Below are 26984 nucleotides of genomic sequence, written 5' to 3' on the forward strand. Positions count from 1 at the left end.
CCTTCATAGAATCATCTATTTAGAGTTATGGGTGAACTGTTTTACCATCTTCAAAGACAAGGTGGAGACTGGCAAGTCATGAGCCTCAGCACCTCAAGCCCTCCTAGAATTAGAACCAAGGCTGCTACTTTTCTTCACTCGATCAGCCTTCCCCTATCTCAGATTATGAATCTATGAATTATGAATCTCAAATTATGAACCCTATTTACCTATGTTAAATAGAATACCTTTAAGAAAAAAAACTGATATTCAGAAAAGTTGAATTTAGACATATAATTAAAAACAGTATCATTTTTGGAATGTTAATTGTCATTTAACTGTTTCACATTCAAACTTGATTTATGTTCACCACTGAAAATGCCACAAGATTATGGACTATATGCTGGCAGAAAACCTGTCAAAAACGTAAGTCCTTCACCAAATAACCTCTAAATGGTAGGCATAAAATAAAATCTTGGTGAATTCATAAAAATGTAGGTTATGGTCAAAAAACAAAGACAGGAGAGGAACAATCATCTATGGAAGAAATATAAATGAAGGGAACAAGATTTTGAAGCAACAGGAAGCATACAACAACTAGCCATCACATCTGTATCATCTTAAGAAACTTTATCCATCCAAATTGTGTATCAGACTTTATAACCTGAACTACAAGGGGTACAGTCACCAGGGAACTGCACAACATGACTTTGACCCGTAAACGCTTGAAATACTAAGCAAGGTTGTTGCAGCCTTAAAAACTAGAGATTTAACGGCAGTTTTCGTCTAGTCAGCTAACCAAACACATACAAATAATAAATAATGCTCCTCTTCAACCCTCAATCCAGAAAAAAAAAAGGGGGGGCGGGGAGAGGATGGAGATTAAAATATGGATCCTTTGACTCTAACCTCATCAGAATGAGCTCAGGTCTGCCATTAAGAGCCGGCGTGACCTTAGCCTCAAATCTATTACCCCAAGTGTAATATTACCCTAAAATGTCTGAACTGCACCTAGGACGGATGCGGCCCTGCCCCTTCCTTCTTTTTCCTTCCTGAGCCCCGCCCCTTTCCCGCCTGGCCCAGTCATCTCGCATATTCTCGCGCACAGTTCCCGCCCCCGCCCATATGGTCGCGCCCACTCCCCGATGGCCCCGCCCCGTCCTGGACCGAACCCACCACGTGTGGCTGCAACTGAGGCGGGAGAGTGGACGCTAGGGGCGCTGCGGAGTCAGAGTCAGGATCCGCCTTCTCGGCTGCACCAGTTGGGGAGGAGGTGGATTTCAGGCTTCCCGTAGACTGGAAGAATCTGCTCAAAACCGCCTGCCTTGCAGGGCCTGGGCCGGCGGGAGCGGCTCCACCAGAGGCCAGCTTTCGGCGCGGCATCGCGGAGCAGGCAGCCACAGCCCGGGAGCAGGACGAGGTAGCAGCGCGAGCCCGCGGCCGCCGTTCCCAGGGCGTCTGCGGGCGCGAGCACGTCGCAACCTTGCGGTGCGCCGGGGCGGGGGGCGGGACGAGGGCGGGGTCTCGCCTGCACAAATAGGACTGAGGGGGCGGGGTGGCCAAAATTTCGCGCCAAGCTGGAGGGTAATCCTAGTGTCAGTGTGACGTGCTAGCTCGGACGTGTTTTCTGCCGCTATCATGGTTCGTCCGCTAAACTGCATCGTCGCTGTGTCCCAGAACATGGGCATCGGCAAGAACGGGGACCTGCCCTGGCCCCCGCTCAGGTACCTGCTGGGCCGGGGGTGGGTCGAGTGTGTTGGATCGGAGCTTAATCGGGGCACCTGGGCCGGGCCGGGTCGACGCTGCGAGAAGGGGTCGGACTCGTGACCTGAGTTGGCGGGAGGTAGGTTTAGACTTCCTTCCGCGTCAGGAGCCTGGCGGCTAGTTACTGATTTCCGTCCCGCTCCAGCTGCCCCGCTAGGCCTTTTTCCCCCGCGTCCTACCCCAGAGCAAAGTCCCGGTCCTGGAGGTCCCCCCAGCGCACCGTTTGTCGGGTGCGTTAGAGCTGAAGCCCACGGGATCACATTCTGAGTAACTCCATGTGTTTCTCTAACTTGTAGGAATGAATACAGGTATTTCCAAAGAATGACCACAACCTCTTCAGTCGAAGGTAATGTGGGATTTTTAAGTGATTCAAATTTGCGAAGGGTCTTGCCTACGGATGCTTACCAGTGCAAATTTTATGTAAAAGTTTTTCATGTTAGTCTGGGACCTTTTGTCCTAACATAAATGTGTATGCAGTTCCCAAGGTTCATTAAACATTTTTTTTTGAAAAAATTTGAGATTTTATGTGGGCACGCGTACAACTCAGGTATTGGTCAAAATTGGAAGCTAGGTAGAGGCTTCTGTGGAGGTTAGCGCTGGCAAAGGAAGCCAGAACAGGCCTTTGAAATAGCTGCTGGAAGAGATGATAGTGCCTGAATGGCAATAGAGAGGACAAAAGTCCAAAAAGCGGTTACAAGATACTCAATTTGGAGATAAGAAAGTCAAAGGTGATGCAGGAAGGCATCAAAGATGAACTCTCAGATTTTCAGTTTGAGAGTCTGGGTGACATGGAGAATAAAGGAGTGGGGAATAGCGTGCAGCTGTAATGATGATGATTTTAAAGTGCTTGTAGTATATCCGGGACAATGTCAGGCACGGGGAACTAGGTGAATTGAGCCACTGGAGAGAAGAGGATAACCAAGGATAAAAATGTGGGCATGAGGGAGAAAAAACCTAAGAGACATGTGTGTTTATTCATTAGAGGAGGAATAGCAGAGTAAACAGGGAAACAGTAAATCAGAAAGGAGCAGATGCAGCATAACTATAACAGGGCAGATAAAAGGTACTTCAATTTGACCCTTGAGTCACTAGTGGAGACATGATGGCAAAAGCTTGAAGCTAAAAAATTGACATGAACCTCTCTCAAGAATCCTAAGTATGGCCTGCTAATAGGAAGAGCATCCCATGCCTGACCTGTTTGCTGGTTTTCAGTAAATATAGTATTACTTGGATGAACGAATGAAAGGGTACCAAGGATGTCTTGGCTCTTTTTTTTTTTTTTTTTTTTTAACGCCTCCCTATGTCCTTCACTCATCATCTCTACCTTAGTTGTTAGGTCAGGTCTGTGCCATATTCCTCATCAGAATTCCTCACCTATTAGCTCCATTATCTTTAATAGTTGATATCTCCTTACTGAACACGTAAAGCTCTGTCTTTGAAAATATAGTGCATATTGTATAAGGGTACTCTGAATTATAGGGGGTTTTTTGTTTGTTTATTCTTGGAGGAAAAATTTTTTTCCCAACGTTTGGAGGTAATATTTGGTAAGAGTAGTGAAACAAAACCTGAAAAATGCTTAGTCTTACGACTTGCAGTTTGTAAATTTAGTGTTTTTGTTTAAATAAAATCAAACCAGTGATGATTCTTTAATAAAACAGATACAGGGACTTCCCTGGTAGCACAGTGGTTAAGAATCTGCCTGCCAATGCAGGGGACACGGGTTCGATCCCTGGTCCGGGAAGATCCCACATGCCACGGAGCAACTAAGCTTGTGCGCCACAACTACTGAGCCTGTGTTCTAGAGCCTGCGAGCCACAACTACTGAATCCCGCAAGCCACAACTACTAAAGCCCATGCGCCTGGAGCCTGTGCTCCACAACAAGAGAAGCCACTGCAATGAGAAGCCTGTGCACTGCAACGAACAGTAGCCCCCACTCACCGCAACTAGAGAAAGCCCATGCACAGCAACGAATACCCAACGCAGCCAAAAATAAATTAATTAAATAAATAATTTTTTTAAAGTAATAAAACAAAACTACATTAAAAAAAAAGAAAACATACATGCACTCCTTTTGATGGTCTACCAGAACATATCAGAAACCATAGAAATGAGTATGTTCCTTTGATCCAGATACCTGACTCCCAAGGGTTTTCTTCTCCTAAGTAATTAAACAAAAATGGAAGCTTTACATGTGTAAAGTTTTTATAGATGTGTTATACTTGAAATAGATGCACAGAGGCACAATTGATAATGTTTTAAGCTAACTGCATGGAATATTAAGCAGCTGTCTTTAAAAAAGTATGACATTTAAATCTATAAAGTATGCAAATATGAATAATACTGTTACATCAGTTATTACGGTACATATTAGATGCTGAGTATTGTTGTAAGTCTTCAATCGCCACAACAACTCTACAAGAAGGAACTATCGTTATCTCCGTTTTATAGATAAGGAAAATAAGGCACAAGAGATAAACATGACTCACCTAGTAGATGACAGAATACATTCAATTTGAGCACTTCAACCCAGAATCTTTGCTCTTAACTACTATAATATACATGACTACAGTTGATGAAAACTATATATTGGTTATAAGTTGGCTAAAGCCAAAGGAAATAACAGTTACTAGACTTAGATAATGGATGACAAATGGTAAATTTTAATAAAGCTGTTTTAAATTCTAATTTTTTAAAGCAGATCCACTAGGTGTCCCTATGACAATCATATCTATGCATATATGTATGAATATATAAAAATATATATGTATACTCCCAAAATATATTTATCTTTTGCATGTGACTTTACAGGTAAACAGAATTTGGTGATTATGGGTAGGAAAACCTGGTTCTCCATTCCAGAGAAGAATCGACCATTAAAGGACAGAATTAATATAGTTCTCAGTAGAGAACTCAAGTAAGTACTATACCATAAATTCACCACAAGAAAATCATGTTCCGTTTCTTATGGTAGAGGTCAGTATAGGACAAAATAAAACAGTATGAATGTAACTATGGATGAAGCTACTTAATATCATAAAGGTGATTACAGAAAATAAGAAGCAGTTATTTATGCCATATGACAGTAACTTATTCTACTCAAGTGACTAATTTCATCACCTTGACAAATTACATTAAATCTAACTATGGTAATAGATTTGCACGTTTCCTTGAACCATTATTCAGTAGACTTAAATATCAGTTATATAATGTAATTTAATAAACTTTTCTAGTTTCACGTAAAATCAAAATACATATATTATGGAACTTGCCAAACTTAAGTGGTTATCCCCTCTCTGTACCTAGCCCTAAATGCAATAAGATGTAAATTTTAGGATGGGCTAAAAACTGGTCCTAGTCTTGTGCCCTGTTATTTCTAGTTTACCACAACAGCCAAATAATATTTTGTGCTTGTGTTCTTTACCCAGCATCTGAAGGTTAAAATTTTCAAAGTTTTGAAATGGAAGCATTTCCTAGGAATTCTAGGGAGTGTCTCTAGTTGGTCTGGGGGAGGAATTTTTCTGTTTACCAATTTAACATTAGGTAACATAGTTCTGGATGCCTGGAAATGCCCTGGGGACTTGGCAGGTTGAGGAGGGGGAAGCAGTTTAGGTAAAAGCATTAAGACTCTTCATCAAGTCAACTCCAGTGCTTTTACCTTCACCAAGGCTTCCATGGCATTTACTCTACATGTGATGCAAACCGATTGCTATTTTGTTTCTTTTTGTTATTTTTTTCATTGGCCCCAGCCCACTAAAATAACTTCTGGAACCTCAAGGGGTTTTGCAGGAGTTTTCTCGGGGGGAGAGGGGAACCTGAATTATACCATAAGGGAAAGTTTAGGACTGGCATGGTAATTATTCTCTCTTAAACTAAAAATATAATCACACAAAAAATGCAGCATCAGGCTTCCCTGGTGGTGCAGTGGTTGAGAGTCCGCCTGCTGATGCAGGGGACACAGGTTCATGCCCCGGTCCGGGAAGATCCCTCATGCCACAGAGCAGCTGGGCCCATGAGCCATGGCCACTGAGCCTGTGCGTCCGGAGCCTGTGCGTCCAGAGCCTGTGCTCCGCAATGGGAGAGGCCACAACAGTGAGAGGCCCGCTTACCGCAAAAAAAAAAAAAAAAAAAAATGCAGCATCCTAGGGCACTGCTTGCTTAATAACGGTGGTCATAATATTCCTTTCCCATGTGTATTATTAGGGTTCACCCAGAGCAGCAGAACCAGTAGAAGATAGATAGATGGATAGATAGATAGATAGATAAAAGAATTTTATTGCAAGGAATTCCACAGTTACGGGGCTGGGTAGGCAAGTCCAAGTATCTATAGGGCAGGCCATCAGGAAGGGCAGGGAGGAACTCTGCAGAAGGGGCTGAAGCTGCTGCCCGCTGGTGAAATTTCTTCTTCAAGGAAGCCTCAGATCTGTTCTTAAGGCCTTTCAACCCTTTGAATTAGGTCCACCCACATAAAAGTCATTTAATTATCAACTTTAATCACATCTGCAAAATACCTTCACAGCAACACCTAGATTAGTGTCTAAATAACTACTATAGCCTAGCCAAGTGAACACCTGAAGACTATCCAACCACGGAAGGAAAAACACTACACAGCTGTAGCCTAAGGGGATTCAGGCTTATATAGATTTTCTCCTAAATCCCTCCTAGAATGGTATAGGTTAAAAACCTGGAAGAAAGTATACCAGAATATTTCACTGATTGCCTTTGGGTGATGGGGAATATGTTGATGTGCATCTTGCCATCTGCCCCGATCTTCATGCTGTTCTCTTTCTCCTGGTTGCTAGGATATTCTGATTATATCTTGACTTCATAGAATCCAAATTCACAGACCGTATTGCCATTCCCAGAGACTCTTTAATAACATATTCTTGAACACTACTCAAGTTTATTTATGGCCAGCTTGAGCTAAAACAAACATAAAGAAATCTCAGTGGGGGAGATGTTCAGTTGGGCCAGCATATCTCCTCAAATGATGAGTCTTATTTCTTCCTTATGACCCCCCTGTGGTGTATGTAATTGGATTCAGTTGTTTCTTATGTATTTATATGTAACATTTGTTGGTGCATTTCACTTTTTTTTTAAGGCAGAGAGAAAATTTAAAATCTTTATCACCAAGTACACCAAGGAAATAAGGATACAAGTTAGAGAAAAAATTTAGAGTTATTTTTTGTCCCTTCTGCTTCCCTACTTGCTGGTCAGTTCCACACATATCCTGAGCACCTGCTATGTGCCAGGCACTGCTAGGTCCTAAATAAAAGGCGGGGGGGAGATATACACATGTAAATCTCTTGCTCATGCAAGCTTTCAGAGATATTCAATTTTTCACCACCACCCCACAATGTAAAAAGAAACTGAATCCTCAAAGTAATCCAAAAATTTGCTGCCAGATACTAGTCATTTTGCATAACTGTTCCCTTAATAAGGTATAGAAAAATGCCTTTCCAAAGCTTTCTAGACAATCAAGTTGTGGCTTTAAAAGAAATATTATGCAGCCACATTTGGAAAACAGGCATTTTCTCAAGATGTTAAACATAGAATTATCATATGACCCAGCAATTCCACTCTTTGGTATATAACCAAGAGAAATGAAAACATGATTACATAAAAACTTGTACACAAATGTTCATAGCAGCATCATTCATAGTAGCCAAAAAGTGGAAACATCCCAAATGTCCATCAGCTGATAAATGGATAAACAAAATGTGCTATATCCATGCAATGCAATGTTATTCCACAATAAAAGGAATGAAGTACTGATATATGCTACAACATGAATAAGCTTTGAAAACAGTATACTGAGTGAAAATTTAAAAAGCCACACACTGATGGCCATTTGATTCCATTTATATGAAATGAAATGTCCAGGATAGGCAAATCTGTAGAGACAGAAAGTAGATTATTGGTTGCCTGGGAGTGGGGAATGACTGATAATAGATACAGGGTTTCTTTTGGGGGTGATGGAAATGTTCTAAAAGTAGATAATGATGACAACTGTACTCCATGAACATAATAAAAAATCACTGAATTGTATACATTAAAAGGGTGAATTGTGTGGTATGTGATTTATATCAAAATAAAGAGGTTTTTTAAAGTCTTTGGAACCAAAAATCAAATAAAGAAGTTTTACTGCAATGCTGCAGCTTTGGCAGCATCTTTAGAAAATCCAAAATTGCCTGCATGATATAAGATGTTGTAAACTGTCTTCAGTCCATGAAGTTGTCTAACATTTCATGGCAGAATAATTTTTTATGGTCCTGCTATCATATTCTCCACAGTGATTAAAACTTTCTTCTCTTCATAAAGCTTCGGTTCTCTCCCCACCACCCACATACTTGGTGTAGCAAAGACTTAGCAACCTGGCTTCTAATACCTGTTCTGGCACCTATTAACTTTGTGGCTTTAGGCTTTTTTAACTTTGAGCCTTGCTGAGCCTCAACTTTCTTATCTACTGAGTGGGATTAATAATGACAACTTCTTAGGGTGATTTTGAGGGTTAATTAATATTTTATATGTTAAATTTCTGGCACACAGAAGGTACCCTACAGATATCAGGTCCTACTCCCCCAGTCCTTGCTATTTTAGCAAAATTACATAATTTTGTAGCTTATTGAAAATATTAATATTAATGAGATCACAATGGACAGGCTCATGATCTTATTTTCACCTTAACGTTATCGCTTTTTTCTTCCTTCCCTCAATCTTGAGACAGAAAAATCCCCTGCTTTTAAAATCAATTCCTTCCCCCACCTCCACTGTTTTATTCTAGACTCCATTTTTTTTTCTGTCCTCAGGACCTTGCTGTATTATACTGCCCTTTAGTATTTTAAACCTCACCACAGATTACTTTTCTTCTCCTCTCAATTTTCCTGGAGCTTTCTTGTGTTAAATAACCTTAATGTAAGCCTCAATAATATTTATAGTGGCCTGTCACTTCTGTGTTTTGCTCATGTTTTTACCTCCTTCAAGACTCAGCTAAGGGATCAGACTCCAAAGAGAATTCTTTCTGTCACCCCAACCAGATGAGGCACAACCTCTGTGCCCATCTAGCATCCTTCATACATCCCCATTGCATGTCCTTTTCACTTTTATGGCCACTGCTGAGCCTTTTTTTGCCTGCCATCACAACCTTCTTGGTACAGGAAGTGCATTTTTTTTTAAATCTCTATTTCCAGCACCTAGCATATCTCCTAGCAAAGTAGGGGTTCCAGAATTTTCATGGAATAAATGGTCTGTAGTCAGTTTATAAAAACAGAATCATCCCACATAACAACACTTTGTAACCTGCCTTTTCCCCACTCAATATATTAAAAGATTAATTTCTATAAATATTTTTAGTGGCCACATAGTATTCAATTATGAGGATGAAGCATATTTGAATCAATTCTTAATAGTTAGAAATCACATTTTTAAAGACTGAGTATTAAAGGTCTTAAAGTGAACATATTTCTGAATTCTGGTTAAGATGTGATTCTAGCCTAGAGTTTTTGTTTTTAACTGTTTTCCCAACAGTCCTCAGGGAAACTGGGGAAGAATTCTATCTGCCATCCTCTTTCATCAGGCACAATGGAAAGGATAATGTTTATATAATACCCCAGGGTAATCAAATGAGGCAGCTTAAGGCCAGAAAACACTGGTCTGAGGGCTCTGCCTAAACTAGGCCACACCATCTGAGGCCTGAGGGAACCAGAATCTAACACCTTTGTAGCCCGTGACCACCAGTTGAAAGCCTATTGTCTGAATAAGAAGTGCAGCTCAGGCCCCAAAGTCAGGCTGCTGGAACTCAAATCCTAGGTCCACCATTTCCTAGCTGTGTGACTATTGGCAACCTAATCCCTCACCCTCAATATCCTCATCTGTAAAAAGGGATAATAGTTCCTACATAGGACTGCTGGCAACATTAAATGGTATGATGAGTATAAAGCAGTGCCTGACCCTACTACTTGTCAGAGCAAGTAGGCACTCAATAAATGTTAGATATTTTCTTTGTAATACAGCTATCCATCAGGTAAAAAGCAGCCTCCCTTGATTAGGGCTTTTAAGGAAAGGGATGGAAGTATCACTGGAGTGCCTGCTATGTGCATTATCTCTTTTAATCTTCATGCCAACCCTCTGAGGGAATTCAAGATTCTGGGTAACAAGCAAAATATCAATCATGGCCACACACTTCTTGATGTAGAGTATGTGTGCTACCACATACCAACTGTCCTTTGTGAGGGAATCCAATCTGGATCGAATTGAGATAATTATAGAAAGAAAATTTAGTAATGAAATAAGTAACAATATTGAGTGCTTGCTATATGGTATTTATTGTGTTAGTTTCTAGGATTTGTGCTGTGAAGAGGCTGAGGAACTCAACCATTGGCTCAATTTTTTTGCTAATTTTCTGCCCATCTAGGGTCAAGTGTTTCTTGTGAAACATTTCTATACCACTAAGTAGCAATACTGTGCTGAAGCATTTCCTCCATGTCTTTTTTACAACTAAAATCTGAAACAAATCCTTAATCTGTTCTTTGTTTTCCTTTTTAGACTCACTGCAAAAGGGCAAAGAAATAGTCTTTACCTTAATCCCTTGAATCATTCTCAAGCCATTGTTCCACAGTCTTCACAAAAAGATTGTCCCTTTTCTTTGAAGTCCACACCAACCACATATACCACCTTCTAAATCATTTTGCCGTAATCCACCTACTTCTAGAATACCTCTTCCGGTTTTCCTCTTATGTCAGTTCCTAAATCACCAATTTACATCCTACCTTAACTCCTGTCATCAGTCCTGACTTAAACATCCTCAGTTACTAAAACCATCTAGACTCTTTCAAAGTCATTGTAAACTTGGTTTATTAACTAGACTGTCTTCTCCCCCCAACTCCAAATCTGTTTCTTCTAAATTCAGTTCTCCCCTCGAATGGCCTGGTCCATCCTAGTCACTGCAACTGCCCTGATACCTTTGGGGATCCCTTGGCTCCTTTAGCTTCACCCTAGTCGTGTCTTCTTCCAGCTTTGAATCAAAATACATTCTTTGTGCTATCTTAACTCCTTGAGAGATGACAAAGAGCAAAGTAAGTCAAATAGATATCAAGAAGGTGAGAAAGGAGGCAGCAAAGATAATGAATAGTCCCCATTAGCTCTTAGTTAATCATTGTTAGAACTACTAGTTCAAAGGCAATTATATTATTTTTTAAAAGCATCAGTCTAAGAACTTGACATTGAATTGTAATTTCTGTTGTGTCTAATTACTCTGAAAGCCAATTCTGCATGTTTCTTCGTTTATAAAGGGAATTGCAAACTCTCACCAAAATAATGGTTTTGGAGGTTGGGAGAGACTGAGCTAGTCAATATAAACAATAAATTAATTGACTTTTCCCCTTTGGGATTTTTAATTACAAAAGTAATAACATGCTCATTTTTTGATAATTCATTTATTTCTATATTGTTTGAAACATGAGAATCCTTTCCCCACACCCCAAAGGTAACCACATATTAACAGTTTGAATATCAGTCCAAACTACAGTCACTCAAACATATCACTCTTTTTCCAACATTTTATCATGAAGACTTTCAAGCCTATAGAAAGAATTTTACAGTAAACACCTGTATACCCACAACACAGATTCTACCACATAGATTATTTTATACTATGCTTGTTTTATCATCCATCCAACCATCCATCAGTCTTGTTATTTTTATGCTTTTCCAAGTAAACTGCAGACATTAGTACATTTTCCCCTAAATAATTCATTATGTATCTCATTAACTAGAGTTTAATATTACTTTACTATTTTTTTCTTTTGAAATAAACGTGTACAATGAAATGTACAAGTCTTACATGTACATTTGTTATATTTTGTTTATTTATTTATTTATTTTGCGGTACGCGGGCCTCACTGCTGTGGCCTCTCGCGTTGCGGAGCACAGGCTCCGGACGCAAGGCTCAGCGGCCATGGCTCACGGGCCCAGCCGCTCCACGGCATGTGGGATCCTCCTGGACCGGGGCACAAACCCGCATCCCCTGCATCGGCAGGCGGACCCTCAACCACTGCGCCACCAGGGAAGCCCCTACATTTGCTATATTTTAACAAATATACGCACCTATGTAACCCCATATCAAAGATATAGGACATTACTGTCACTCCCAGAAAGCTGCCTCAAGTGAATTCCCAGTGAATCTTTACCCCATCCCTCCGGAAACAACTACTGTTGTGATTTTTTTTCCACCACAAATATCATGCAGTATCACAAGTGGTTCTGTTTTTGATTCATTGTAGACCATACATACACAAATATGAGTTGAATTATTGGCCATGGGCCATACTGATGTTAAATGCTTTTTATTGAAAGGTTTCATATTTATGATGATTTTAATTTTATAATTACTGCCTCCTAGTCAGATTATTTGACTAGTATGAATGGAGTTTATAGAAATTATGTGTAATTCTTTCTTGTAATCTCAGGGAACCTCCACAGGGAGCTCATTTTCTTGCCAAAAGTTTGGATGGTGCCTTAAAACTTATTGAGCAACCAGAATTAACAAATACAGTGGACATGGTATGGATAGTGGGAGGCAGTTCTGTTTATAAGGTAAGTAACGTTATCTGTGACTATAAGGAAATAGTCTACCCTCTTTCTTTCAGCTTCCCTGCCATCTCAACTTTAAAAAATTAAGCCATGAGCAAAGGAAGCATGTTATTTCTCCTGGAAGTTAGACATATTGCCAATCTGCACTATTCATTTTTTGATACTATCATACAAACTAAATGAAAATTTTAAAGTAAGTTTTTAGGTCTGTACCAGTCTATTTTCAATTCAAAATAGTTGATGTTTCCAATTTTAAAAACATTCTAAATCCTTCCTGAGAATTGTACTTGCACTGCATTGTCTTCTCCTCCCTGGATGTGCCTAAATACACAAAGCTATCGTCTTTTCCTCAAGGATAAATATTATTATGTCCCTTACTGAGGAAAGGCTGTGGCCCTCCTTTGAGATACACTGACTGGATGTATATGAACTTGTTCAAAGCATAAGACTTTCCCTCAACAATTTTCATATAAAGTGAGGGTAGGGGGAAAGTGTGACATGATTTCGTATCATAAGGGAAGACACTGTGTTAAATAGAAAATATTCCTTTTTCTTGATACCAGATGACTTCAGCTTTAAAAATTTTTGAGGATAATGAATAGAATTTTATAACTCTTTTATAACACTGAGGAAAGTTTACATTTCTGGAGAGGAAAAATCAGCCCCTACCCTTTATAGCTTGTCGTAATATATGAACACTGAAATCATTTTAGAAAGAAGTATACCAGGATCCTAGGTGGCATTATAAAAACTCTGTTTCTTGGGTTCCTGTTTCTACAATCTTTAACGTTCTCCATTTGTAATAGGGGGGAAAAAGACATTTTCCTTTGATCTTTTCAGCCAAGAATGAATTTCTAAGAAAATAAGTTGTTTATTTTGCTGAGTGCCGATCACATTTTGAATGATTCAATACCATAGTCACTTGAAAATGTATTCTTTAAACAATTTAAGTACTTAAATACATTTATATAATTTAATATATCTGTACTTGCATAAATAATAAAGAAGTAGAATCTGTAGGTTTTTGCATTATCCACCTCACATCACATTGACTTACAGAACATTCTGGACTACCAGCCTGTTTTTGTAAATAAGGTTTCAATGGAACACAACCATGCCCATTGGTTTAGCGTTGTTTATGGCTGCTTTTGCCTACAAAGGTAAGAAACCATATGGCCCACAAAGCCTAAAATGTTTACCATCTGACCCTGTACAGAAAAGGTGGGCCAGGATTATTTGGCCTGAGGCAACCCAGCACTGGAGCCGACAGGCCCTTTGGTGGGGCTAATGGCAGACTCTGGGAGGGCTCACACCAAGGAGTACTTCCCAGAACTTCTGCTGCCAGTGTCCTTGTCCAAGCAGTGAGCCCCAGCCGCCCCCCGCCTCTGCAGGAGCACTCCAACACTAGTAGCCGTGTGGCTGACAGGGTCTTGGTGCTCTGGCCAGGAGTCAGGCCAGAGCCTCTGAGGTGGGAGAGCCGAGATTGACATTGGTCTACCAGAGACCTCCCAGCCCCATGTAATATCAAATGGTGATAGCTCTCCCAGAGATCTCCATCTCAACACTGAGACTCAGCTCAACTCAACGACCAACAGGCTACAGTGCAGGACACCCTATGCCAAACAACTAACAAGACAGGAACACAACACCACCCATTAGCAGAGAGGCTGCCTAAAATCATATGTTCACAGACACTGCAAAACACACCACTGGACGTGGTCATGCCCACTAGAAAGACAAGATCCAGCCTCATCCACCAGAACACAGGCACCAGTCCCCTCCACCAGGAAGCCTCCACAACCCACTGAACCAACCTTACCCACTGGGGGCAGACACCAAAAACAATGGGAACTATAAGCCTGCAGCCTGCGAAAAGGAGACCGCAAACACAGTAAGTTATGCAAAATGAGAAGACAGAGAAACACACAGCAGATGAAGGAGCAAGGTAAAAACCCACCAGACCAAACAAATGAAGAGGAAACAGGCAGTCTACCTGAAAAAGAATTCAGAGTAATGACAGTAAAGATGATCCAAAATCTTGGAAACAGAATGGAAAAAATACAAGAAATGTTTAACAAGGACCTAGAAGAATTAAAGAGCAAACAAATAATGATGAACAACACAATAATTGAAATTAAAAATTCTCTAGAAGGAATCAATAGCAGAATAACTGAGGCAGAAGAACAGATGAGTGACCTGGAAGATAAAATAGTGGAAATAACTACTGCAGAGCAGAATAAAGAAAAAATTGACAGTCTCACAGACCTCTGGGACAACATTAAATGTACCAACATTCAAATTATAGGGGTCCCAGAAGAATAAGACAAAAAGAAAGCATCTGAGAAAATATCTGAAGAGATTATAGCTGAAAACTTCCCTAACATGGGAAAGGAAATAGTCAGTCAAGTCCAGGAAGTGCAGAGTCCCATACAGGATAAATCCAAGGAGAAACACGCCAAGACACATATTAATCAAATTATCAAAAAATAAATACAAAGAAAAAATATTAAAAGCAGCAAGGGAAAAGCAACATACAAGGGAATCCCCGTAAGGTTAACAGCTGATCTTTCAGCAGAAACTGCAAGCCAGAAGGGAGTGGCAGGACATATTTAAAGTGATGAAAAGGAAAAACCTACAACCAAGATTACTCTACCCAGCAAGGATCTCATTCAGCTTCAATGGAGAAATTAAAACCTTTACAGACAAGCAAAAGTTAAGAGAATTCAGCACCACCAAACCAGCTTTACAACAAATGCTAAAGGAACTTCTCTAGGCAGGAAACACAAGAGAAGGAAAAGACCTACAAAAGCAAAACAGTTAAGTAAATGGTAATAGGAATATACATATCAACAACTACCTTAAATGTAAATGGGTTAAATGCTCCAACCAAAAGACAGACTGGCTGAATAGAAACAAAAACAAGACCTGTATATATGCTGTCTACAAGAGACCCACTTCAGACCTAGGGACACATACAGAATGATAGCGAGGGGATGGAAAAAGATATTCCATGCAAATGGAAACCAAAAGAAAGCTGGAGTAGCAATTCTCATATCAGATAAAATAGACTTTAAAATAAAGACTATTAAAGAGACAGGGACACTACATAATGATCAAGGGATCTATCAATGAAGAAGTTATAACAATTGTAAATATTTATGCACCCAACATAGGAATACCTCAATACATAAGGCAAATGCTAACAGCCATAAAAGGGAAAATCAACACAATACAGTAACAGTAGGGGACTTTAATACCTCACTTTCACCAATGGACAGATCAGCCAAAATGAAAATAAATAAGGAAACACATATGCTAACATATATATGGAATCTAAAAAAGAAAAAACAAAAAACGGTTCTTAAGAACCATGGGGCAGGACAGGAATAAAGACACAGATGTAGAGAATGGACTTGATATGGGGAGGGGGAAGGGTAAGCTGGGACGAAGTGAGAGAGTGGCATGGACCTATATACACTACCAAACGTAAAATAGATAGCTAGTGGGAAGCAGCGCATAGCACAGGGAGATCAGCTGGGTGCTTTGTGTCTACCTAGAGCAGTGGGATAGGGAGGGTGAGAGGAAGATGCAAGAGGGAGGAGATACGGGGATATATATATATATGTATAGCTGATTCACTTTGTTATACAGCAGAAACTAACACAGCATTGTAAAGCAATTATACTCCAATAAAGATGTTAAAAAAAGAAAAAAGTTGGGCCATATATCATTAACTTTGATACAGATCTTCAAATGCTGCTGTGATTAGTCCCTTCAATTTTTCTAATTTTTGGTACAGTAAGAATTGGTAGAATACTGATTTGATTGGGGCAAGAGAATAAATGATTTAATGTAAGCCATAGTATTGAAAATAAAAAGTAAAATTCGTTCTATGCCCTTTGTATGGAATTTTAAGTATTACACACAGTTGAATTTATATGTATATGTGTTTTTGTTTTGTTTCAAAAGCTATTTCAAAATCAAGAGTTATTGCTTTCTTAGAGTTGCAGTTGGGACTCCTGACTTTGTATTAGAATTTTAAGATATTTGTTCCAGGGCAGTTTTTTTTCTGTATAAACTATCAATAGTACTATAGGCAGTAATAGAAAAATCATTAACAATATAATGCCAAATGCAATCATTAGCAACAAGAGACAGAATAAATTACCTACTAGCATTGTAACTATCTGCTGAGAAATTGAGGCATTAAATTTTATGTATATGTACTAAGTATGCCCTTGGGATTTTCATTAGTCAAGGTCTCATGAAATTACTATCCTATCCATATATACATATGTAAATTTTTTCTATGGAGGGTAACTAGATAATCTGGGGTTTTTAATTCTTAAACAACAACCAAAGATAAAAGACAAAATTGAATGCTTAAAATGAAAAAAAGAGTTCATGTAAGCAAACTAGAGCCCAGAGTATGTTTGAACTCACCCTTGTAATTATTGATAAATGATTAGGGCCATTCCCAACTAAGTCATACTTTGCAGGGTCCCAAACTAAAGAATAGGATAATTAAATAGCATGCTTTGGAGGTAACAAGATATGTAGCATGTCTCTAATATCTAGTACAAACTTCAGTATGTAATTAAAGCAAAAATATTAGAGTTTCTATAACTTTTGACACAGATAAATAAGGAAATTGATTGATGCCTTTTGTTTTATTTCAAAGGAAGCCATGAACAAGCCAGGCCATCTTAGACTATTTGTGACAAGGATCATGCAGGAATTTGAAAGTGACACATTTTTCCCAGAAATTGATTTGGAAAAATATAAACTTATCCCAGAGTAAGTAAAATGTTATTCATTGGTCTGAAGCACCTTTGGCTTTCCTGCTTAAGAATTATAGAAAAGAAGGCTTCCCTGGTGGCGCAGAGGTTGAGAGTCCGCCTGCCGATGCAGGGGACATGGGTCGTGCCCCGGTCCGGGAAGATCCCCCGCTGCGGAGCGGCTGGGCCCGTGAGCCATGGCAGCTGAGCCTGCGCGTCCGGAGCCTGTGCTCCACAAAGGGAGGGGCCACAACAGTGAGAGGCCCGCGTACCGCAAAAAAAAAAAGAATTATAGAAAAGAGAATGTCTCTTCAGATTGAATTCTATGTAGCAATGTGTTTTATAGACAAAAACTATAGGAATTTTTGGATATCTGCTTTAACAGACTTGGGAATGTTCAGGTTTTAATGACTTCACTGAAATCTGGAGAATAGGCATTAGTTCATTCTGTAAGATCAGTGCTTATTTAGCATCAGACTTTGTCTTAGGCATTGGGGATACAGTGTTTACCAGGACAGATGATGTCACTATTCTCCAGGAGATTACATCCTTTATAGTAGAGGAGGAGGGTGGCAAATAATAGATAAACATCCAAAGAGTTGCTGTGTGGTAGATTGAAATACTGTGATGTGGTAGATACTGTGTAGTCTGAGAAGTCCTCTCTGAAGAGTGATGTCTACACCAGATCTAAATGGCAAGAAGCCAGCCACACAAAGGGCTGAGGAGAGCATTCCGGAAACCAGAAGTAGCTAGCGCAGAGAACTGAGGGCAGAAAGAAGCCTGGCGTGTTCCCTGAACCTGAAAGCCATGGTGGGCATTGTGAGCGACGGGGAGACCAAGAGGGGTCAGACCCAGGGCAGGTTTAGAGGGTTCTGAATAGAGAGTGATACTCTTCTGTTTATGGGCAATGGGCTGGAGGGGACAAGAGTGAAGCAGGGAGACCAGTTACAGTAGTTCAGGCGAAAGATGAAGGAACTAACTTAGTGGTGGAGGTGGAAGAAGATGTTACACTTGATTTACTCTGTAGTTTACTTTGATTTTAGCGTGAAACTGTCTGCTTTTGAAAACATTTTAGTTTAAAAGCGCTTTTCAGCTATTGGCTATGCAGAGTAGAAGATAATTATATCAACACTTTTAGACTAGCTCTTAACACATTCTTTCAAACACTCTCAGTTGAAAACAGTCATTCTTTGAGCGCAAGTTTGATTTTGGAAATACCTCCTAAAAGCAGCATTCAGAGCCATGTCTGAATAAATGGATGGCCAAGCTTTAGAATAAAGTATATTACTTTACAGAGTAATATAGGTAATGGTCTCAAATCAAATGAAGTTTGTGACTGATTTTCTTGGGCTCTTAACTAGGTCTAAAGAAAACTGGAAATTCTAAGAACTCTAAGTTTCTGAACAGCTAAAGTACAGGCTTTTGCTTATAGTCTCCAAAGGTGACTACTTAGAAAAATCACATTGATTTCATATATATATATATATTTTTTTTAATCAGCTGTGTTTCTTTGTCCCACCTTATTTTCTCTTGTACTGCTTAGATTGCTGATTCTCACATTATGTGGATATTGATCTCTGCTATCCCTCATTTCTTACCTTTCTTTTTGCTACTAACAAAAAGAATACATTACTGTGTGAATCAGCTTCATATTAAATACCTTTGTAAACCCTGTTACTCTCCATTAGACCTCTTTCCAAAGCTATGACCCTTCAAGATCCTTGATAACTTAAAACAAATACAATTCTGGCTCTTTGACTCTTAGAAAAGAAAATATTAACATCTCCTGAGAAATGATTCACACATCTCAACATTCACCCATTCGAAATATATAATTCAATGATTTTAGTATATTCAGAGTTGTGCAGCCATCACCACAATCCTAAGTTCAGAACATTTTCACCATCCAAAAAGAACCCCTGTACACATTAGCAGTCGCTCTCCATTCCCTTCCCCTGCTGGCTCTAGGAACCACTAAATCTATTTTCTATCTCTATAGATATGCCTGTTCTGGATATTTCATGTTAACAGAATCATATAATATGAAGTCCTTCTTGGAATTGGCTTCTTTCATGGAATTGGCTTCTTTCACTTAGCATACTGTTTTCAAGGTCACCCATGATGTAATATGTATCAGTACTTCACGCCAAAAAGAATTCCATTGTATAGATTTACTACATTTTATTTATCCATTCACCAATTAGTAGACATTTGATTTATTTCCACTTTTTGGTTAATGTAATATGTTTTGAACATTCATGTACAAGTTTTTTGTGGGGATGTATATTTTCATTCCTCTTGGGTATAATCTGGGAGAAGAATCACTGGGTCATATAGTTTAACATTTTGAGGAACTGCTGAACTTTTGATAATGTGACTGTACCATTTTACAGTCCCACCAGCAACATACAAAGGTTCCAGTTTCTCTATATCCTTGCCAACACTTGTTATTGTCTGCCTTTTTGGTTATAGCTATCCTAGTAGGGATGAGGTGGTATCTCATTGTGGTTTTGATTTGCATTTCCCTAATGACTAATGATGTTGAACATCTTTTCAGGTGCTTATTGGAGATTTATATACTGTATCTTCTTTGGAAAAATATCAATTCACATCCTTTGCCCATTTTTAAAATTTGGTTATTTATCTTTCTATTACTGAGTTTTAAGAATTCTTTGAATATTCTGGATACAAGTCCTTTATCAGATATATGAGTTGAAAATATTTTCTCCTATTATCTAAATTGTCTTTTCACTTTCCTAATTGACTTTCACTTTTCCTAATCATTTGCAGCACAAAGGTTTTTAATTTTTATGTAGTCCAATTTTTCTATTTTTTTCTTTTGTCAATTGTCCTTTTGGTTTCATACCTAAGAAACCATTACCTAATCCAAGCTCACAGAGATTTTTTCCTGTGTTTCTTCTAAGAGTTATAGTTTTAACTCTTAATTTAAGTCTATGATCTGTTTGAGTTAATTTATATATGCTATAAGGAAGAGGTCCAAGTTCATTCTTTGGTAAGCAGCACACCAGTTGTCCTAGCACTATTTGTTGAAAAGACTGTTCTTTTCCCCGACTGAATTGTCTTAGCACCTCTGTGGAAAATCTGTTGACCATAAATGTGAGGGTTTATTTCTGGACAGTCGGTTCTGTTCCACTGATCTACATGTGTATCTTTATGCCAGAACCACACTGTCTTGATTACTGCAGCCATGTAATAACTTTTGCGATCAGGAAGTACTAGTCTTCCAACTTTGTTGTTCTTTGTTGTTTTGACTACTCTGTGTTCCTTGCATTTCCACATGAATTTCATGATCAGCTTGTCAATTTCTGCCAAAAAGCAAGGTAGGATTTTGATAGAGATTGCCCTGTATCTGTAGATTACTTTGGAGAGTATTGCCATCACATCAGTATTAACTGCCAAATCATGAACATTTGATGTCTTTTCAACTTATTTAGATCTTCCTTAATTTCTTTCAGCAATGTTTTGTAGCTTTCAGTGTACAAACCTTGCACTTCATTGTTAAATTATTCTTAAATATTTTGTTCTTTTTGATACTATTGTAAATCAAATTGTTTCTTAATTTTATTTTCAGATTGTTCTTACTAATATATAGAAATACAATTGATTTTTGTTTATTGAGCTTGTATCCTGCAACCTCACTGAACTCATTTATTCTGATTGTAAATGGATTCCTTCAGATTTTCCAGATACCGAATATATCATTTGCAAATAGAGATAGTTTTACTTCTTCCTTTCTAATCTGGATGTTTTTTATTTCTTTTTCTTGCCTAATTGTCCTGGCTAGAACCTCCAGTATGATGTTCAATAGAAATGGCAAGAGCAGACATCCTTGTCTTGTTCCTGATCTTAGAGAGAAAGCATCCATTAAATACAATGTTAGCTGTGGGTCTTTAATACATGCCCTTTATCACACTGAGGAAGATCTCTTCTATTTCTAATTCATTGAGTGTTTTTATCATGAAGGGGTATTGGGTTTTGTCACATACTTTTTTTTTTTGAGTCTCTTGGGATAATCATGTGGTTTTTGTCATTAATAAGACAAAATATATAATTAATACTTAATACGCTATCAATATGGTATATTACATCAGTTGATTTTTCTGTTAAACCCATCTGGCATTTTTGAGATAAATCCCACTTGGTAGTAATGTATAATCCTTTTTATATGTTGCTGAATTCCATTTGCTAATATTTTATTGAGGATTTTTACATTTATATTCATAAGAATATTGGTATATTGGTCCGTGGGTTTTTTTTGGTAACGTCTTCATCTACTTTTGCTATCAGGATAGTGCTAGCCTCACAGAATGAGTTGGGAAGTGTTCTCTCCTCTTCTACGTTTTAGAAGAATTTGTGAAGGACTGGTATTAATTCTTCTTTAAATGTCTGAGAAATTTTTAATGGTGAATAGACTGAGATAGGAAATTGCTATCCAAAGCCAAAATTCAAAGAAATTGCTCCAAAATGGACATTCTAAACAAGGCTATGGAAGAAAACAAAAAGTCCTTTCTTCCACTGCAGCACGTCATGGTCATCTATACTTTCAAGCCTATAGCAACGTAGTAACAGCCTCTTTAACATGGGATGGAGGGAATCCCCTAAGGGATAAGGGAGATATGAAGTAGTATAAATCTCTCATGAAATAGAGAAAAAGGAAACCTCTGAAGCAAAGAGAATATGCTTTGTCCCTGGACGTCTGTAACATTGCTCAATTCTGGAGCTTTCTTTCCAAATCTCTCTACATTGGGCAACTTAGAATTGCTCCCTACTGTCCAGAAATGAGTTCTGATCATTCTTTACTCCTCTTCATCCTTTCCCCACAGCTACCCACTTTGTTTAGACTTCCATTATCCCTCTCCTAGGCCTCTTGTGGTTACATAGGTTTCAGTTCAAACACAGTATCTTTTATTAACACCAAACTTCCTGGTAATAAAAGCACCAGTATAATGAAATAAAAATGAAAGAGGACTACTGTGAAACAAGAAGAGAATAAATTAAAATGTAGATGAAGCCACAAGTGGTAGAAGTCTAAAAGCAGAATATTAACGAAGTAAGATGGTTTTACTTTGTGTCTCCCTTTTTTCCCAGTGGGTCATTGTCAATGCAATCATTTTTTTTGACAGCACCATGCCAGCCTGTCCATTAAGGCTCTGCCCTTATTCATCTTGCCTGGAAGAAGTCTTTCTATCTCAGACTATTTCACACTAGGATCTAACCAAACCATCAGAGCAAAATACTTTATAGCAGCAGTTTTCCCACTTAATGAGCCCCAAACAGACTTCTCCTTCTAGTTAACAACCTTCCATGTGATCATGTAGTCAAATAGGATTAAAGACCAGAAGAGGACTTTGAGGCAATAATTGCCTCCAGAGCTGGGACAGATGCCCCTCACCAGTAGACACTTGAAGTAAGATTTAGATGGGCTGATGTTTCCTCTTCCATTCCCATTATTTCTTGACTGTCCAACAGGATCCTGGCATATTTGTCCATATTATTTGTGGATCCCTCTCCTCCTGAGCCTGTGCTTCCTATAGAGTCATCATTTTTAGTTATGATTTGGTTCTTATAGATACCTGTTCCAGGAACTCTGTTTACCTCTATTTTAGACTTTCCATCAGATCATCTTTGCATTATTCTCATGCTCCTTTGTCAGTTCAGATCTTATGATTATTTGTATTCATTTGCTTCTTTAATGCTTGAAGATTCTAGAAAAGACCCATCTATCTGGGCAGTTCATAATAAATAGGTGGTATTTCCAAATCCTGTTAGACTTAAACTTGGAGTTCAAAGGTTGCCCTTAGGCAGTTTGTTCTTCAGAAAAGTTTGGAATTACGATTATGAGGTAGTTATCATTATTAAAACAGACTGAATATGTGAATATTGTGGAAAGTAAAATTAATCTTAAGCAGAATTAAATTTTCATTTCACAGAGAAAATAAACATTATTACCATGACTAGTGACCATATCTAGCCCATAGCATAGTTATTTCTAAATCATTATTATTCATGGTGTTAGAAATAGCTTTGATTTGATACTTTGCTTTTATCTTGTTAACTGACAATCTTGATACTCTTGAGAATTTTACACACAAATGTAAATGTTGCTTTTGGTGACTCATCTAAGAAAGCAAAATTGTGGTTTAAAGTTGGCCTAGTAAAATCATTTCTTTAAACAAAGAAAAAACTATATTGCTACTAAAACAGTAGAACAGAAACAGCTTAGGAAATGGTTAGTAAATAGAAACATACCTTCTTCCTCTGAAATATATTCTCCTTTTTTTTTCTTACATATTATTATGCTATTGTTATTTCATGTTTCTAATTATATTTTTTTCAAAATGGCATAATCTCTAATTGGTCAACAAAAGGTTAATTCCTATTATTACTCAGCATTCTGTTGGGTATCATAAGAGATTTAAATTTGTTTTCTATGTTATCTCTGCCTACAATAAGGTTAGAAAATAGTTAGGGGGACAAAACAATCTAATATCATTAATGGGTAACATTTGTAGAGCACTTAATATAGCAGGCACAGTGCTAAATTCTCTATAAGGATGAAGACTTTTTATTGATAGCTAAGTGTCACACAGCAGAACCAGATTCAAACACAAGCCTGACTAAAGCAAGTCTTCCTGACCCTTCATCTCAAGCACAGTGGATACAGCCAGCACAAACCTATGGAAGTACACCAAGATTAGGGTTGTGGACAAGAGTGGTCAGAAGAGCCTTCAGTGGAAGACCCAGGTTTGGGGTTTTCTTTGTCGGGGGGGGCGGCGGTGGTGTTCAGTGAAAAATAATTTTTTTGTTGTCATAAGAACACAGCATGAGATCTACTCTCGACAAATGCTTAAGTGTACAATACACTATTGTAAACTGTAGGCCGAGCGTTACACAGAAGATCTCCAGAACTTGCTCATCTTGCTGAAACTTTATATACCCTTTGTACAGCTACTCCCTGTTTCCTCCTTCCCTCAACCCCTGTGAACTACCCTTCTACTCTCTGTTTCTATGAATTTGACCATTGTAGATTTCTCATATCAGTAGAATCATGCAGTATTTGTCCTTCTGTGACTGACTTATTCCACTTAGCATAATGTCCTCCAAGTTCATCCATGTTGCTGCATGTGGCAGGACTTCCTTGTTTTTTGAAGGCTGAATAATATTCCATTGTATGTATACATATTTTCTTTACATATTCATCTGTCACTGTAGTTTCCATATCTTGGCTATTGTGGATAACGCTGCAGTAAACATGGAAGTGCAAATATCCCTACAAGAGATAAGTGTTGGCGAGGATGTGGAGAAATTGGCACTCTTGTACATTGTTGGTAGGAATGTAAAATGATGCAGCCACTATGAAAAACACTATGATGTTTCCTCAAAATACTAATAATAGAACTACCGTATGATCCAGCAATCCCACTTCTAAGTATATACCCAAAGGAGGGCCTGGGTTTTGACTTAGAAGCTGAAGGAAACACACACCTAAGATCAGATAAACAGTGATTCTAGTAAAGGATATGAAATAAGCCACACAGTGGGGAATTAGAGCAGTGTGGTGTCCACTGATTAAACAGAAATCAAGAATCCCCATGCACCACACACAACTTCAGTTCCACTCTAACAGTTAAAGGTTGTGTTTTATTTTTTCTCTGCTCACACAAGAGATTTGATACCAAATGTAAGACTTGCAAAAAGTTCTTAAGAAATTTCATATTAGCTGGGTGACAGAGTGGGAACATAAAAGAGAAACTGCTAACAGTGGTTAGTTTGGGGGAGAAAAACTAGGAGTTAGAAGGAAAGGAAGAAGAATTATACTTTTTATTTTCTAACTTTCTGTAGTTTGAATATTTTCTTACTATTTGCATGTGTAGTATATTTGCATAATATTTAATTATACATCTTTTTCTTTTACAGATATCCAGGTGTTCCTTCTGATGTCCAGGAGGAGAAGGGCATTAAGTACAAATTTGAAGTATATGAAAAGAACAATTAATGTGAAAGTGTTTTCTGCTCTATTTCAAGCCTCCTCCTCCCCTAGCAAAATTATGTATTTTTTGTTGTAGAGACCTTTGTTGACTTTAGATCTATGGATAATTATTTCTAAGCAAAGTACTTTTATTCCCTATTAATCTTAACTAGACTGTATCAGGTACCATCTGTGAAACATTTCTTGCTGTAACTTCCTGAATGCCCATCAACAGTCAAGAATAGGTGACCAGCACCTGCCTAGGGTAGAATATCTACCAAGACAGCCCACAGTGGGAGAGTGCCCTGGTAGCATGAGCTGAAACCAGAGCCTATAGAGCTAGGAGCTAGGCAGATGGGTCCAAAGGTCAGAAATGGATTATAAACAGAAGAGCTAGCATTCAGTTATTTAAATTAGATCAAAAGAGGGACTGTGAATTACTTTATATCACACTTCTGAAAAAAATTCTCTTCACTCAAACCAGGAGTCAATAAGTTGAAAAATCCAGGATATTCCACAGGGATAGTAAAGAGGCAGGTACGAGACTACCTTTTCGGTGGTTAAAGGAGAAGGTTTGAGACCTTAAAAAACTTTGTTCCTGATCTTCACTGAGATTGCATGGGATGTTACAATGATAGAACAAGAATTGGCTGCTCTTTACAAAAAAGAATAATCTAATATCAAACATAATGGCTAAAATTAAAAATTCATAGAGGTAATAAATTGAGAATGAATATTGCTAGAAACCAAAATTAGTAAGTTAGAAACTAAACTTCACAGAACTAAATAATGAAAATTAAAACATGTTTTACCCATCACGTTAGCAAAAATTTAGATTAAGTATCCAAAAAAAAATAGCATTTTCTGCCTTATAAATTGGTACAACCTTTTTAGAGTGTAAGTTAGCAATATCAATTAAAATTCAAAATATTCTGGGTTTGGACCCAGAACTTCCACTTCTAGAAATTAATCCTGAACAAAGAAATGGACCTAAGAGTATTTGTTGCAACTTTTTTTTCAAACTTAGAAACAGCCCAAATGTTGATTAATAAGAAATAACTAACCAATATGTCTATAAAATGTAACATCTGCAGCAGTTAAAAAGAATGAAGTACGGACAGGAAAATGCCAAAAATTGCTAAATAAAAGAAGCAAATTGTGTATAATACTCAAAATGTTTAATAAATGTTCATGTGTGGGAAAAAGCATGCTGCAAACTGTTGACAGTATCAAAGTTGGGAGTGTTATTTTCTGCGTTAGGTATGTCTGTTGTGATTAGATTTTTTGTAGCATTATATACTTATTTTCATGAAAAATTACTTAAAATGATAAATTGAGCCCTTTATACTTAGCAGTAAAATTAGGTTACAGAACATCAGGAATAAAAAGAAATGTCCGAAAATCTTCCATAGAGGGAAAAAAACAGACCACACAGAAGAACAGGAATCAATACTGACTAAGACTTACAAACCACAAGAAGACAGTGGTGCTCTCTGCAAGGAATATAACCAGAAAAAACTATTAGTATCCAGAATTTATAGATATCAGATACTGATAAGAAAAAGAAGCCATTTAGAGAAGAGGAAACTCAAGGGGCCAAAAATATATAAAAAGTTATACCTTCTCACTAGCAATTGGGGAAATGCAAATTAAAACTACAGTGAGGGCTTCCCTGGTGGCACAGTGGTTAAGAGTCTGCTTGCCAATGCAGGGGACATGGGTTCAAGCCCTGGTTCAGGAAGATCCCACATGCTGCAGAGCAACTAAGCCTCTGCTTCACAACTGCTGAGCTCACATGCCACAACTACTGAAGCCTGCATGCCTAGAGCCCGTGCTCCACAACAAGAGAAGCTACCGCAATGAGAAGCCCATGCACCGCAACGAA

General features: G+C 38.3%; 2 protein-coding genes across 4 annotated transcripts in view; one reads left to right on the forward strand and one right to left on the reverse strand.

Annotated features, from left to right (window-relative positions):
* Positions 1-1362, reverse strand: part of MSH3 (mutS homolog 3) — a gene marked incomplete at its 5' end in the record, with an annotated part of 184343 nt that extends 182981 nt beyond the window's left edge. Inside the window, 1 exon segment of the mRNA XM_082624087.1 lies at positions 1156-1362. Coding sequence (XP_082480213.1) covers positions 1156-1362 — 207 coding nt within the window.
* Positions 1315-26336, forward strand: DHFR (dihydrofolate reductase). Of its 3 annotated transcripts, none has more exons than XM_082624100.1 (6): positions 1315-1399; positions 2040-2089; positions 4553-4658; positions 12208-12334; positions 17013-17128; positions 25048-26336. In XM_082624100.1, exons 2-6 carry the CDS (start codon positions 2065-2067, stop codon positions 25124-25126), a joined length of 453 nt encoding a protein of 150 aa, XP_082480226.1. In that variant the 5' UTR covers positions 1315-1399; positions 2040-2064; the 3' UTR covers positions 25127-26336. The 3 variants fall into 3 exon arrangements, with proteins under 3 accessions (XP_082480226.1, XP_082480225.1, XP_082480227.1); XM_082624099.1 differs by lacking the exon at positions 1315-1399 and adding an exon at positions 1557-1703; XM_082624101.1 differs by lacking the exons at positions 1315-1399; positions 2040-2089 and adding an exon at positions 1625-1703.
* The last annotated feature ends 648 nt before the right edge of the window (positions 26337-26984 follow it).

Source organism: Mesoplodon mirus (genome assembly GCF_964341445.2).
Source record: "Mesoplodon mirus genome assembly, chromosome: 5".
Lineage (NCBI taxonomy): Eukaryota > Metazoa > Chordata > Mammalia > Artiodactyla > Ziphiidae > Mesoplodon > Mesoplodon mirus.

Bases quoted from the DNA above. Each gene is read 5' to 3' on its own strand.
- DHFR (XM_082624099.1), top strand. From the start codon at position 1,618: ATGGTTCGTCCGCTAAACTGCATCGTCGCTGTGTCCCAGAACATGGGC. The intron at 1,704-2,039 runs GTACCTGCTGGG...TCTAACTTGTAG, and splicing joins CTGCCCTGGCCCCCGCTCAG to GAATGAATACAGGTATTTCC. The intron at 4,659-12,207 runs GTAAGTACTATA...TTGTAATCTCAG, and splicing joins GTTCTCAGTAGAGAACTCAA to GGAACCTCCACAGGGAGCTC.